Source organism: Sceloporus occidentalis, unplaced genomic scaffold (assembly GCF_023333645.1).
Source record: "Sceloporus occidentalis isolate IW3139 unplaced genomic scaffold, rSceOcc1.0.p SCAF_50, whole genome shotgun sequence".
NCBI classification, from domain to species: domain Eukaryota; kingdom Metazoa; phylum Chordata; class Lepidosauria; order Squamata; family Phrynosomatidae; genus Sceloporus; species Sceloporus occidentalis.
Window position 1 is genome coordinate 2,778,943 of NW_028317030.1, and position 16,776 is coordinate 2,795,718.

The following is a 16,776-nucleotide window of genomic DNA, read 5'->3' on the forward strand; positions in this document are numbered from 1 at the left end:
TCTCCCTGCGGTGCCGCGGTCACGCGCCGGCCTTGAATGAGTTAATGAACAGCTGTTTAGGAGTTCTGTCTAAGTCTTCGAGTGATGTCACTTCCAGCTTGGCAGGCATCTCCGATTTGCCATGGGGAGGGGAGAGGGGCAACTAGTCCGTGTCCTGTCCTGGGACCCTGTTTACTTAATAGTCTCTGCCAATAAGGGCCTGGTTTAAATAGGAGCGCAGTAAGCCGGCCCCGTACATACGGGGGAAACGCTTCTCGGAGGAGAATTTCTTTGTCGGCTGAAGATCTGGTTTGAAGAATGAGACTGCAGGATGCCTTTTCTGCTGGGCCTGAGACAGGTAAAACCTACCCCGGGTCGTGTATTTCCACGCCGGGGTTGGGGGTTACGAGAGGGGTTGTGCTAAAGCGACAATTGGTGTGTTTTTTATCTGAATTTAAACCGTCTAAAATGTCTTGGTAATGGCTTAAATCCTTAGCTTTTAGAGAATCGCTATAAATATACATTATAATAATATATAAGCTTGCACATGGGTCCAGATCACCACTGGATTTTCACTAGCGATCCCTGTTTGGCACAGAACAAAGCATATTATATTTAACCCCTTAAACTCGAAGGAACCCGTGAGGTCTGTTTAAAGGGTTAATCCTCTGTACAACTTTCTCTATAATGCGACGGCCATACTGTATAGCTCTGGGACTCCGCGTGACTTTCTTTGCCCTTTATACAGAATATCCGTTACTTATACTTTATTTTTATCTCCCAAGGAGTGCGTTTAGTTATTTTATTTCCCGCTTTAGACGTCGGATACCGCCGTGCTCATTTTTTATACAACCCCTTGTTTGCTGCACACTAATCGGTTTTGTGTCCGAGGAACGCATTTCCTGTTTTTGTAAATCAACCCCCCCCCCCCCGGCTTTGTTCTGATTTGTGGCGTAAAAGATATTGTATCGCGCGAACGAAAGAGCGGTTTAAACATAGCTGCAAACACAAGCGTGAATTATAACCTAAATGCTACAAATAGACACAAATCGGTTAACATTTGCTAGGCGTGTGTGATAAGAAATTATGGTTTAATTACCCATTGTACAGCGCTGCAGAATATGATGGTGATATATAAAATATATAATAACTTCGGCCAATACGCTGTCTCGTAAATGTAATCTGATTGGTCTTGGCCCCTGTTTTGTAGATTAAATTAGACATTAAAGCAGCGGGGAACAGCGTGGGACACCCCCATGCCTGAAAACTTTCTGTATCACAATTTAGTGTGATACATTTTTTTTATTTTTTTATTTTTTATAAATGTATTTAGCGCCAATAGTTTACGGGGGCTTCTTACAGTTCGTACATTTTTAAGGGTTTGGCTAACTAGAATAGACAAACCGGCACATTGGGCAAACTTTTATAATGTTTGTTCTGGCCTCAGCTGGCTGTGAATTTTTCTGCAGTTCTTTCAGGAGCGTGCAGCAGGGAATAGGTTAAACCCACAATCGGCCGGCAGTTCTTTGGTCACCCTGAAAGACCTTGCGCTGCCGGTTCCATGACTTTTTCCACGAGATCAGCGGCCGCTATCCAAACAAGAAAGTAAATAATTTAAAGGCTCGAGCCTGGAAGGAGAAGGGGCACGAGTGACTGGGTGACCCTCACTGCTTCCCCGTCGGTCGGGAATCGGATCCCTGCCAGCTGTTTGTCCTGAAACTTCTCAGAGCTCTGCATATAGTTTGGGAATCTACGGATCTGCGCACGTTCCTCCGGGAAACCCTTTTAAAAGTACAAAATGTATAGTCCCTTTATAATGCTACATGTATGTATCGATGTATGTACAATAGAGCAGTTACATTCCAAGTTGCCTGACATCTATAAATGCTATGAGCTGCAGGCCGTGTCTGCACAATATAGAATAATTTATATTAATAAGTGTGTATGTATATAATTTTATATATATATTATATACATACACACACATATATTATATACACACACACACACATATATATATATATATATATATATATATATATACATACCGTATTTGCTCGATTATAAGACGAGGTTTTTTTCAGAGCAAATGCTCTGAAAAATACCCCTCGTCTTCTAATCGGGGTCGTCTTCTAATCAGACCTCAAATAGAGTCTGATTAGGAGACTAAGATCCAGATCCCCCGCACCGCTGCAGGGGACCTGGATCCTCCTGTCTCACCCCCCCCCCCCCCCCCATCATACACACACTTACCGGTGCTTCCTGCTGTATTGCCGGGGCAGCGGGTTGACGTCTACGCGATCCGCGTAGACAACGTCCGCTGCAGCCGGAAGGAGGTGTGGCTAGCAGCGGGGGTTGTCTGCGTCCGTCGCGCAAACCTTCCCCGACTGTCAGAGATCAGAGTTCCCCGCACCGGTGCGGGGAACTCTGATCTCTGACAGCCGGGGAAAGTATACGCGACGGACGCATACAAACCCCCGCTGCCAACTCCACCTCCTTCCGGCTGCAGCAGAAGGCGACGTCAACCCGCTGCTCCGGCTGGAAGTACCGGTAAGAGAGGGCTGAGAGGGGAGGGGAGAGTGTGTGTGTGTGTGTGTTAGTTAAATGGGGGTATAGGGTGTGTGTGTGTGTGTGTGTGTGTGTGTGTGTGTGTGTGTGTGTGTGTGTGTGTGTTAAATGGGGGCATAGGGCATTTCTGGAGTGGCGTTAAGGGGGCATTTAATAGAGCACTCTGCCTCCTGAAATGCCTTATACACCTATATGCCACTCTGCCCCATAATATGCATTTTAACCCCCTAAATGCCAGAGTGGCATATAGGGGTATAAGGCATTTCTGGAGGCAGAGTGCTCTATACAATGCCTTTTAACTCCCTTAATGCCACTCTGCCTCCTGAAATGCCTTATACCTCCCTATATGCCACTCTGCCCCATAATATGCATTTTAACCCCCTAAATGCCAGAATGGGATATAGGGGTATAAGGCATTTCTGGAGGCAGAGTGGCACATAGGGGGTCAAAAGGCATACCATGGGGCACAGTGGCATATAGAGGGTTAAAAGGCATATCATGGGCCACAGTGCCATATTGGAGTGGCAAGCCTGGGGGCAGATGTGCGTAACTGGGGGACAGGTTGGAAAATACAAGAAATAAAAACAAAAAAAATATTTTTCTCAATCATAGCTTTTATTAAAAAAAATAGTTTACATGAATTAACATTTACTGGTAAAACTTTTTTCCTTTAGGGTCGTCTTATATTCAGGCTTTTTCTTTTTTTCCTAAGTTAATATTCAGATTTTGGGGGGTCGTCTTATAATCAGGGTCGTCTTATAATCGAGCAAATACGGTACATACATACATACACACACACACACACGTGTGTATGTATATAATATATGTGTGTGTATGTATATAATATATATATATATATATATATATATATATATATTAGTGTGTGTGTATGTACCAATGTATCTGATATGATATTGTGGTCTGGCTCAACACATTATTGTGACTGTTTGAACAAAATTAACCCTTGATTTCAGAAATATCTCAGATTTTCCATTTTTAAGGCTATCACATTTTAAAACAATTTACACAGTAATCGGTAGATAATTTGGTTACTGAGTTATTCCAACCTTGGAATCTATTCCCGTGTGTAGATATTGCATCAGGGGCCCCGTATGTCCTGCAGCATGGATAGTTAATAAAATAGCAGGCAAGTGTTGAAGTACTAACTACCCTATTCTCCTGCGAGTAGGACTTAGTTGGACCTGTGTCATGCATAGTTAAATCGCTGCTTTCTTGGAAGGCGCCCCATCTGTTGAACAATCCATTATACAGGGCCATCCAAACCCGTTGTGCGGGAATGGTCCGCGTAAAGCGGTGGGTATGTATTTATGAAATGTCACACTACCGCCCGCTGGGATAATCGATACGAACGCCTGAAATCCTGTGATTTTCCAGAAGTGGGAGTTGTGGGCTGTGTTTGGTAAATACAGCGTTCACGGGTTCTTGTGTAATGTGATAGATGGCACCGCTAGCAAATCTAGAACAGACCAAGAACAAGATGTTCCCATGGATTCCGCTCACGGAAAGTTACAAACGCACGTTTTTCTTTTTCAGATGTAAAATATGTTTTACCTTTTTTCACAGATATCTGAATTAATAATAACCTCACAATACAAATCCGGGGGCGAGGGGGCTGCCCAGTAGCAGCGGCCAATCACATCTATCCTAGCAAAACATCTGTATTCAGATGGCAGACGTATGATTGGCTGTCTTGATTTCAATAGGAGCTCTACTGAGTACAAGGAAGAAGCATACTGTGGTATGCTCCCCGGGGAAGGCGGGGGAGGAGTTAAACGAGAATTCCAGTGTCTGAATGACTGCACCAGTTTGCATGCAGTAAAAGGCGCTGGAGTCCAGTGAAATCCATCTGCCTTGTGTGTGTAACATGGAAATAGCTTGTGTGTTTCTAATATGAGTGTTTGATGTTGCTTCTTCCTCTTAAACTATTCTCTTTATAAGTGGAGAGTTAAAAATAAGCCGCTAGGTTCGTTAGATCCATCTGTGCGATACTCAGTCGTGCTTCACTGTGAGTGTGGAACAATATACGTTACCGTTCAAATGTTTGGGGTCACTCAGCTGTCTTCATGCAAAACAAGGAAATATTGAGCTGTAACATAATTGCGAAAGGTTTTTTTTTTTTTTCTTTTCTATCAATTACTATCAATTAGCCGAACACAACGGCGTGATGGGAGTGATAAAGTGATAAAGGGCCATTGGAACACAGGAGTGATGGGAGTGATAAAGGGCCATTGGAACACAGGGGTGATGGGAGTGATAAAGGGCCATTGGAACACAGGGGTGATGGGAGTGATAAAGGGCCATTGGAACACAGGGGTGATGGGAGTGATAAAGGCCTCTGTACGCCTATGAAGAGATTCCATTAAAAATCGATAGTAATTTATAACATTAACCCAGTCTGTGCTGGATTTCCGATCCGTTTCATGTTTTAATGGACAAAATTTGCTTTTCTTTCAGACACAAGGACATTTCTAAGTGACCCCAAGCATTTGAACGGTGGTATAAAGAATAACTCTTGCACATAGTCTTAGGATGCCTATTCTTGCGTATTTCCAGTAATTGCCACTCTTTTTCTGTGATATGATGTAAAGCCTTTTGGGGGGGAAATACATGGGGCTCCGGACACAGATTTACGTTTTACAAACACCGGTTTCCAATAATAGGGGATTTTTACAGGAAGGAACGCTTAATGTGGCCTGGCGGTCAGGGAATGTGCAGAGAATAACAGAGCCGTATCAGGAACGTGGCCAAACATTGCCTGTTTTTCTATTATTCTACAAGTGTTGCGAAATATCGGAACGTGTCGTGCCAAAGGATTTTATGCTGTAGCCAAGGTTTGGCCGGTTGTATAAAAAACAATTGCTGAATATGACTTCGTTGTCACGTTGTGCATCCATGTTGGGGGGGGGGGGGTGTTCCTTCCATTGACTTTGTTTCTGAATCCAGACATTCCTCAGTTATAAACCTATCACATGATCGCTTGTCACCATCTTGGTCTTGTCGGGGCAGATAAACTTGGTGCACCAGAGGCTGAGAGTCTTATCCAGCCATGGACTACTCTTGGGGGTAAATGTGTATTGGATCCGGATAAGATGGAAAATTAAACCTAAAATCACTATTTTCTTAATGGTAGAAATCCTGTAAAGTTCCATCAGTCTTAATGTTTTTTTTTTTTTTTTTTTTTTCCATAGGATAAAGAGACATGCATTGGTGTCAATAATCAAAGCTACATATGTGAAACAGGCCATTGCTGTGGACAGTCTCAATGTTGCAACTACTACTATGAGCTATGGTGTAAGTAATAATCCAACGCTAAAAGTTCACAAACTATACAACAAAACACAATGCAAAATGAAGTAGGGTTGATCTGTGCCTATACTACCCTATAATGTGCAAAGCATATACAGAAGAGACAATTGCCCAGTCAGTAAATAAGGCGATAAAACGTTTTTTAGATATATAAATGAGAAAAAAATGTAAAACAAGGAAGGTATATAGAAGAGGATGAAGGACCAGCTGACAGTCTCAATTAATATTTCTGTTCAGTTTTTACAGATAAAAATGAAGGGAAGGGACTTCGGTTAGGAAAAAATACTGCTTTTTGATATGTGATTTTTTTTTTTAGAGGCAGAGGTTCTACTTCCGCTGTCTAAAGACAAGGTGATGGGGGCCTGATGGCTGGTTTTCAATTTTTGTACCCTTCCTGACTGAGGCTGTTTTAACATTTCTGTAGTGTTTGTGTTTAGCTGTAATTTTCTTTTTTCTCATTAGATGTACGCACATTTTTTTTCCCATGACAAGGATGTTCTTAAGATACCATTATTTTAATAAAATAATAAAATATGTTGAAATTTTTAAACAAAAACCCTTTCTGACTTTTTGATTTTTACTTGTCTGCAAAAGCTAATGGGAAAAAACAAACCGCTAAATAGATTCTAAAATGTGTCCTGACGTTAGGAATACCCGGTGGTTTTACGGTGGTTTTTTTTTGGGGGGGTGCTATTTCAAACCCCCCCCCCAATCTGGTCATCCTGCGCTCGTGTGCTATTTGGGACAACTTTAAGCTGGGCCAATTAACTTTACCCCAATCAAACTACATATTTTTTTTGAAAACTAGAAACCCCAGGGTATTGTAACACTTTCCATGCCCTAATCCTTCCACCAGCCGTTGTCAAAGTTTGTAGTTGGAACATCGAAAGGCTTTCTTCGGGAAGATCATGCCAAATCCATCTTATGAATTTTTTGACTGGGTGAATAAAAAAATTTAGCAAAGAGCACTGCTGAGATCTCAATTGGAGTATTGTGTACAGTAACCCGTATCTCCGGAAGGATACAGATACTTTGGAGAAAGTTCAGTGAAGGGCTACTAAAATAATTGCAGGGTAAAACTTAAAGCTTCTTAACATGTATAGCTTATAAGAAAGATGAGATAGGGGGGGGGGATGATAGAAACATTTTAAATAAGGGCAATCAACACAATAACGGAAGAGTATGTGTAAAAGAAGAGTAAGAGGACGTAGTCCTAGAGTGACAAATGGTTAATGGTTATTACAGTGAATGAGTAAGCATGTATGGATGCATGAATGTTCTGTATTCTAATAGATTGTAAACTCAGAAGATGCAGTTTTCCCAAGTAGAGGCTCAGACCTTAATCTGCCTATTTGGCGCTCTGATGGCTGTCTCTTATTAGGCGCTCTGATGGCTGTCTCTTATTAGGCGCTCTGATGGCTGTCTCTTATTCGGCGCTCTCTTCCTGGTATGGCCAAGCTCACAAATTTCCATTACTGTACCTCCAGCTCCTCCGCAGGCAGTGTATCATTGCCCTTTCGCGGCTTCAAAATAAAATTAATTTCTCCTTTTGATAACCGCGGAACGCTCACATAAGCTTTTTATTCAGAATTCCAGGAATGCTTTCGCTCGCTTACCAGGCTTATTTATAGGGACCAATTTTTACAAAAGTTTTTGAAAGCGGGTCTCGTAACCATAGCAACCAAAGGAAAACTGCTGTTTTTGCAGTTCCGTTGGTTGGAAAAACCTGGAGAAAGCAGTTACGTTTTTTTTTTAATACAAAATTTAAAATAAAACACAATAGTTTTTCCCGAGCAAACAGCTGCCGGTTCAGCAGTCCGTGCCCAAAGCAACACAATGTCGTGTTTTCAAAGTAGCAAATGCTAAGCGTCTGGACTTCTTGGCGTTCTTTCCTGGACATACTAAAAAGGATAGTCTAAAGTTCATAAAACGCTGTATCGTTTCAAAGGCCTCTTTATATGCGACAGGATTTTATTTTTAAAGAATAACTTTTTTTTTTTTTTTAGGAGTGACACCGTATCCTTTGCCTGTAGTGAAAATAACCCAGTAATTTAGGGTGTGTGTTTCCACCCTGTTTTTGGGGAGGGGGAATGAAATAATTTCAGGGATCGGTTTATACATAAACTGGTCCGTCTACGTGTGCTCAAGGCTATCGGCGCCATGGGTTTGCCGTGTGGCACCGAGCTACGTTGGGGCCATGGCATTGATCTTACAAATGATGTCACCGGCGTTACTCTTACCTCTAACTCTGACGTTCGCAGCCTTGTCCGCCATCTTTATTTCCTGTCATGTCTCTGTGCTCCCTGCGTACTGTGCATCGAAGTGTCTAGATATGACTATAGGTTTAGATAAAGATTGAATGAAGATATTAATAAATACGAATCGGGCGGTTGATCCACTTTAACTCTTGCAAATCCACGTTATCGGCGCGCAAAACTAGAACTGACGGACTAAGACAAACCGATACGTTAAGTAACGAGAGTCCGGCCTGCGAGCTTAGTCTACACGGGAGGAACATGCATGGGTTATAAAGGCTTATTGCCACACATCCCACTTGCATACGGTATATTTGGCAAAGCGTGACAGCGCTGTGTGGAGTACAAATCCGTTTTAATGCAGAGAAAGTTGTGTACACGCCTTATCCAGGGCAGAATATCCAAGAATATTGGGTTGAATATTGTATATTAAATCAACAAGGTGTGGCAAATGCTTTTAAAATGACCAGAAAACGTAGCGGTAACACAGTCCGTTCTTAAAGCAAGAGGGGTGGTTCTCGGGAACGGTCTTCTTCTTGCGTCGGGCGTAGAAGCTATTTAGATGCTCCATTCTCGTAAACCAGATTCGACGGTTCCAGACGTCTCGTGTTCAGCAAAATGTATCGCCTAACTGTAAACGGATGTATATTTTTTGCCATTTTAAAGTGAACGGCCAAAAAAAAAAAAAGAAAATGAAAACTATTTCACGTGTCCGGGGATTAAAGAAGATGATACGCCGGCAGGTGGACAGACTGCCTATAAAAGTAGACTAAAAAAAGACTTTCCTACCCCCGGCAAGGAATAAAAGTTTTAAGGACATGATACAGAAAAAGAATGGTGCAGATTTAGGTGAAATGTCAAAAGCCTTTGTGTAGATGGTCTTCGCTTCCGACGACTGGGGATGCCTCGGTTCTGGAAGTCAAAACTTTCTTGACGAAATCGTATTTTAGTAAATGAATGAAAATAATTGAACGCCTGAAATGTTTGATACGTAATGAGGGGTTCTGTTGGGACATATATACTTCCCAGGGCTTTTGCCCAGATGTTAAAGAAGGCATTTGCTAGGCTTTTGGGTAAAATAAGCGTGCCCCGATAAGAGACCTTTATCTGGAGCCGTTCTAGAGCATGGCGCTCCCGCTGATTGCTTCCCATCGCAAGAGCAAAGTTCTGGTTTTAAAAACGGGCCTGCGACCCGTTTTCCCCGTCCAAAGTATGCCGTAAATTGTCATAACCGCCAATCTGTTTTATTCTCAGGGTTTTGGCTGGTGTGGACGATAATTATAATCCTCAGCTGCTGCTGTGTTTGCCACCACCGGCGTGCCAAGCATCGTCTCCAGGCGCAGCAGAGGCAGCATGAAATTAACCTGATCGCCTACCGCGAAGCTCACAGCTACTCCTCCGTGCCGTTTTATTTCCGTACGTAAAAGTTTCTGTTCGTTCCATAAAACCTGCGAGTTCTGTGACGGAATTAGCCTTGGTTAATTTGATTTGTCGCGATATAGCTGCTAAATGGTGGGTCCCTGACCCCAGGATAGGCCACTTAACTCGATGACGTTGGGGTTTGCCCTTTACCTGAAGTCCTATCAGTAGTTTTATTCTAAAACGTGTAAAAAAAAAAAAAAACCTCCTCCAAGACCATAATTAGATTTTTTTTTTTTTTTCTTGTTCTTACAGGATTTTTGCCAAATTACTTGCTACCTCCTTATGAAGAAGTGGTTAACAGGCCACCCACCCCTCCCCCACCGTACACCGTCTTACATCAGCAGTGCGTGGTGGCCTGTATGAGCACAACGGCCACGGAGCCGGCGCCTAACGTACAGCGCAGTCAGACCAACTCTCCGGCGGCGACCAGCGGCAGTCGGACAAGGCCTCCCAGCGTGGTGGATTGTGGGCCCTCAACGGCGGGTCTTGAACGAGCTTTAAATAAATCGAGTAGTCTTGTCCTGAATGATCCAGCTGTTGGTGCAGAGTTGGAGGAGATGGAAGATCAAGTGTCCTTCCTAGATAAAGACTCCAACGAGCTTCTTAAAGACTATAGCTCCGAAAGCTTAGATCATAGTGTCTTTCCTGACGGTAAGGACAAAACGCCCGGGCGCCATCGACGGTTCACTGGAGATTCCGGCATTGAGGTGTGCGTGTGCAGCAGAGGCCACCATGATGATTTGAAAGAACTTGACGGATTAATCGATGATACATTGGACAGCTTCTGTGACAGCTGTACTTCGTGCGATGCTCAGCCCCAGAGGGATGAAGAAGAAGGCCTTTTTGACCGTTCTCAAGGGCCGAGGGGGACGGCGGAACACCACCCTTTGCCGTGTCAACCAGTGAGCTTTTTAAACACCGTCAATGAGCAAGACTCTCCGAACTCTCACAACGGCAACAGCTCCCGTGGCTGAAGAGTCTCGACTGCCACCAGAGAAATGTTCACGAATGACTCTTTAACCTGTCTGTTTCAATTTTTTTTCAATGGTATGTACATTTTAAAAGAAAACACAAATGACAAGTGGGGGGGAAATGCTGTACCAAAGCTCAAGGGAGGATAAAAGGTGCAGTTGGAGATCCTGTGCCCGGTGCTTGTAATAAAGGGTTTGGCGACGATGAACCCAGCAGCGTATTACTGGCGCAAAAGAGGAGACGTATTGTCCTAGTGGTGAAAGAGGAGCCTTCAAAGGGATACACATGGATTTGAGAGTAATATCCTGATGCACTGAATAAATATTAGATTTGCTCAGTGTTTAAGGACTTTAACCAACTGAAAAGACACAGTTATGTTGATTCTTGGAGCCGTGGACAGGAGAGGACACAAGGTAACCGCCTAAGAACTGTGAGCGCAATAATGGGAGAACGTATCGTAGACTCTGAAGATCATGCGGTTGCCAGCGTGGATTGCCTGCTTGTCTCTGCGTGCCGTAAGCATCGCGTGGTCGCGTTGCTCAAATTTTTGAGTGGTCTTTTTACCCTCTTAAAGTGGACGCCTGTGTTAAGAGCTCAGAAAATCATAAAACTCAACTAAAGGGAAAAAAAAAAGGAAATTTCTACATAACGACCAACTCCCTCAGACCCCCCCATATAACTATTAATAAGAACATTGCCTTTTTACCCATTGATGTAATGAATACAAAGCCCAACACGCAGCTGGCCTGCTCAGAAGATCTTGCGCGCAAATATTTCAAACAGGTTCTTAATCTCGGGAAGTAACCAAGGATTTGTGGAGTCCATCAAGCCCTTCTGTGTCTTTTGCATCTCCCGCGCTTGGTGATGTACGGAGACGTTGAAACCTTTTTGAGCAGTATTTCGTTTGGTTTGTGTTACATAAATGCAATTCTTACACTGACCGCTAATCCTAAAGGAAAAAAAAAAAAAAAAAAAAGTCTACGAAGAAAAACTAGTGGTCACATCGTGGTTATGCCTATAGGAATGCATGCATGTGCAAGTGTGTGTTCCATATTGTAATCTTGACAAACAACATTACTTCCTGATCCGTAATTGTAAACTTTTTTTTTTCTTGTTAAGTGTTTGAACATTCCCTTGAATGATAAAATGGGAATTTTCTGTGTTTTGGGTTTTTTTTATATAAATTTTTGTGTTCTCTTATCAACCAAAAAGTTGAAATTGAAAAGCCGTGTTAACGCCGAGACCGACACAAAGTATCGGAAGCTAAAATGCAGAAGTCGCATCATGCAACGTGCATCACCTACCGAGCAACCATTGCTCTACTTTTGGGGAAATGATATATATGAATATATATATTTTTCTTTGTTTTCATACAACAAATGTGCACTTCAAATTATTTTGTCTTTGTGGCAACATGGGTTTGACATTTGACAATTTTCTTGCACTGGATTTTGTCATGTTTGCTAATTAAAAGTAACCTTAACGGTGATATTGCCAAGTGTACGGTGTTTTGTTATAACAGACTCTTTGATTTCTAAGATAAACATATAAGTAAACAAAATTACTTACTTGGGTTTTTTCCTTTCCAAAATCCTAGTCCGGTTTGGACCTCTCTGAAGGGCTGGTTATACCTTGATGGGTTCCACTGAGCTTTACCGCCGGCACCTCATCAAGTTGACCTGGAAAGTATGGTTTTAATCTAATTTCCATTGGGTTATTTGTCCACTACACATCATCTTACCGACAGCAACTAATTAAAACCCGGTCGCCCCCCCCCCCCCCGCTACATCACTACGCTACAGATATCCATACGTACCTTAAGAAGAGACAGATGTTGTCATAAAAGCTTGCGCTCTAGATTTGGTTAGCTAGTAACAGGATCCCCTTGACCCTTCATTGTTAGTGCATTGTAAATGAAGTGAGAAGACACTAATATGCGAATATATCATAGTGTATATTTCAGATAAATGCCTACAGGATAGCCAGAGGTGACGTGCAGTTTAACCTACAGACTCGGCATTAATGAATCCTATTTGAATTGGGATCTTGGTGATGGGGCAGCAGTTATCGGCTTCGACAAAGCTGAGTACAATGATTACACTACAGAGAACTGCTTAATTAATTACCTTTTCTTTAGGAAAATAGGAATTTTAGAACAGTGGAGAAAAAAATGACAACATATGGCAAGAACAATTACATTAACAACAGTCGCACACATTCAGACATACTGAACACGCGACAGGAGAGGAGGACCCTGATCATGGAAGTTTACAAACTATTAGCAGAACTTGGGGAAAGTTCAGTAGGAAGTTAAGGGTGGATTCTCTCTTCTCTCTCCTTCCCTGTAACCTACCAAGCCCTCTGCTAAACGCCATGTTAAGCAGTCCCTAGCCCACTCCTCTTTTAGCCCCTTTTTGTTACCCATAAGCCATTGAGAGGGACCCTAGAAAGCCCCCCATTCTTGCCTGGAACCGTGTTGTAAAAGTACCATATGGCCGCTCACAGGCAGCGTTCTCACCTCCTGATATGTCTATGTATAAATATACATCTGTTACGTATGTGTTAACTGTCCCACTTAAGTCCTATAGCGCTGCCTAATCTGTTGGCGCATAATAATAATAATAATAATGATAATACATTCAGCGCTGCTTCAGCTTCCCGAGATCGATACGGCCGAGTCTCTCATTCCCAAACGCAGCGACGTAAAGTTTTCATGTCTCTGTCTAGCCGACAACCACATGCACCGGGCTCAAAAAAAAATACACCGGCCTACCCAGATAGAAAATGTATGCGCTGCAATTAATATTAAATGAATATATTACGGATAACTACAGCATCTAGGTGGCAAGGGGCATCTGGTCGCTTAAAATGTAGACCTCGGCCGTGCATTTCTGCCCTGGGCTCTGTTTAAAAATAAATAAAAATGACTTAAGCTGATTGCTCCACGGCGATGGACATGGTGTGACCGGCAGAGTTGTTTTTCAGACCTTTGTACCGTAGGACCGAGGTCTCTTGGCGGTCAGCTAACTCTCTTTACATGCAGAGATAGATGTTTAGCTAATGGATGTGTCCGGGAACGTTTTTGTCTCAAAACGTAGTGTGTTACTTAATTTCTATTTTATTTTTGGAAGATAAGTATCGGAATTTTTCATAGGATATATAATCTCCAAGTAGGAATGGAGGCAGAAACCTCCAGTAGATTATCTGAGCTCAGGAAAAGTTTTCTGGTAGTTGAGGGGGGTAATGTTTTAGGGGTTTTTCCCTAATTAAATATTTTGTACTTTGACACAGAGGACATGAAGAACTTATTTTTATTTAGTTCGCTCTTCCTTTGGTGGCTCCATTTCTACTTAAAACTCGCCATAATGTGGGTATAAATTATCGTTTACTCGATAATTCGTTCAAATAAATTTTGTCGGACTTAGTAATAGGTCATGATGTCGTCATAACATTTTAGGTAATTCCACCCACCCCCCACTTCCACCCCGTAAACCTTAGATGTCACTGTTCCGCTATTAGAAAGGGAAGGTAATATTCCCGCGTTCTGTGGCTTTTGGGTATTGAGTTCCAATATGTACCTAATAGGATTAGATTGGCGCAACCTCATGGAAATGATGGACGAAACAATCGGCTGTGGATGCCCCAAGGCTTGATGTTAACTCTAGGAGGCAAAACCTCTATTCTAGGTTTTTTAGTTCCATACCCTTGGCATGTACTCCTCTTACTTTATACATAGTTTTGGGTTCAGTACAGGGTTGGAATCGCATGAACCTGAGCGTCCCACCTTTATACAGCTACTTCTATCTTAGATTTCACCAGCGCGGATAGAGTGATGTCAGACATCAAAACGTGATGTAATACATTTCTTTACACAGTTTATATATAAATAATATCTGAGATAAGGCAATTCATTTTGTTTCTAAAAAATGAATAAGTAAAATTTAAGGGAATAATACACAGGGTCATATATTGAGTATGTAGAGTGGGATATAGGAGAAATAAATTATGTGTCATACGCAATATGTGTGACTCCCATCACTAATACACACAAAGGTAAAGCTGTAATAATAGCCCTTGTAAACCGTCATTACAGAGTCTACTCACCCAGATTAATCTCTCCTAAGCCGAAAATGTTTGTTTTATTACAGAGGATGGATATAAAATACTTATCCCGTATTAAATATCTGTTTAGAGCGCTCATTATTAAGTAAATCAGTTACTTTATTCTTTTAAAAGTTTCACTTCCCGCTAAAACAGGTTTTTCTTGTGCACACTGGCGCTGTCTGTGGATGAGTATCCTGCGCATGCACAGAAGCTGCGGGGGAGATGAGTAAATGCTCTGATGAATCTATCTATGTATTCGAGCGCAAATGGGGCAATTGTCATGTAGCACCCAGCTATAGTTTATTCTTTATAGCTCTTTATTCCTCTGGTTCCCATTCCAGAGTACATGATGGCTACTCCCATAATCCCATACCACCTTCCATGAAGACAGAAGGTTACGGGGGAGAGCAGCTTTGATGGGAGGTCTTCAAATATTTAAACAACAAGATCCTACAAAAGTATTCAAATTAAAGTACTTTATCCTGCAAAAGCATGTATTAGATTTTTTGTTAATACAAAAAAATATCTGCGCGTTTTACACGGAATTTCATATTTTTTTTTGTTTTTATTAAAAAAAGTCATTGTGTGAGCGGTTCACGCGAAGGTCACCTCTGTTAATCTCTTACTGAAGAACAGACTCCACTTTGTACCGCGAGCAAGCAGCCCTTGTCAGTGGAGGCCGAGAGGATTGTGCCTGTTCAGGCCTCCGAGCAGAAGGGACTCTGCATGCTTTACATTCTATAGAACGCAGAGCGGTGCGAGGATTTCGCGTCTGTGTATTTAAACACGCTTGTTACGCAAGCGATTCGACAACTGTGAGAAAAGGGGCCCCTATTTACACAAAGAAACGTTACTGCACTCTCATGCACAACGTCGCTGTCTGCTACACCCAAACACGCCTGGTTTTCTCTGCTATGTGTTTCAAGCGATTGAGATTCTGCTTTTATGGTGTTTTTATTGCTATCTAGCAATTCTTTTACACGCTACTGTATGTAGTAAAGTGTCTGACAGCTTTGGGCAACAGAAGGGTTAAATACAGTAACCAACACACAGTGGTGTATTCTCTGTAAGGAGCGGCAGCCCCGGATTTCTTTATTAGGGGCAGATCTTAGTATTGGGTGTTTGGTCTCTCATGTACCCCCCTGAAGTGATTATACTGTGGGGGTCGGGGCAAACCTGCATAGCATCTCTAGCACCACCTGAACGCAGGATATGATGTCATAGCTCCTCACGATGGGCCTACATTTAGGAGAGTTGGGTCAGCTAGTTTTCCATGAATGACTTTCCAGGAATTCTTAATTAGCCTTGCCTGTGAGCTGGTAAATATAACGTTATAATTATTGTTTTACATAGCGCCACCATATGCCACAGCTCTGTACAATCTTTAAACAGAACATAACAAGTACTTTATGAGTTTAAAAAAAAAAAAAAAGTTACCTGAACTTGAAGCTGCAGCTCCGACAATTCTTGCCACTGATTGGGTGCTTGAGGCACCCAATGAGTGTGTCGGGAAAGTGATCCCACTCGAGTCAATGGGGGTACTTTCCATGCGCAGGCGTATGACGTGCAGTGGCGTGTGTTCCGCATCTAGTTGGGGCAAATGCATGCGTGGGGGGGGGTTCTCCAGAATCTCCTCGTGTATTTGCAAGGGACGCACCATGAAAATTTAAAGGGACCTCTTAGCTTAATTGAGCATGTGATGGCTGGAGCGTCCCTTTAAAAATCGAATTGCCCGCGAGCGCCCTTTCACCGGCGAGTATCCGCTCTCTATGCATGCTGCATCGTTTTGTCGAAACAACATTTTATTTTTGAAAAGTTACCCCGCTGATGTATCTCCTCTGAACTAAATAGATTAAATGAAATTGCCGTGATTGAATATCTAATTGCGCGAGCTCATTTCCTCGCGGCTGGAGATGCCATGGCAATTAATTGTAGCCGGCAACTGCGAAAGTGTTGATTACCGGTAAAGCGGCGTCATTCAGACATCTCTCTTCACATCTGCATCCCGGGTTCAGAGCAAAGGAACACAAACCAAAGCAGCTAATTTACTTCCTACTTCAAACTTTGCCTTTTTGTCATGAGATTAGAAGCCTTTCCACGGTGCTTTGGGTTCTATTTAAGTCAAAATAATTAGGGTGACAATCTTCAA

The 16,776-nt window shown here is 42.4% G+C and overlaps 1 protein-coding gene across 1 annotated transcript; it reads left to right on the plus strand.

Annotated features, from left to right (window-relative positions):
• Positions 1–310: 310 nt before the first annotated feature.
• On the plus strand, positions 311–10,525 carry LOC149288640 (WW domain binding protein 1-like). Its single transcript, XM_089491362.1, has 4 exons — positions 311–337; positions 5,757–5,859; positions 9,384–9,545; positions 9,804–10,525. Exons 1-4 carry the CDS (start codon positions 311–313, stop codon positions 10,523–10,525), a joined length of 1,014 nt encoding a protein of 337 aa, XP_089347488.1.
• The last annotated feature ends 6,251 nt before the right edge of the window (positions 10,526–16,776 follow it).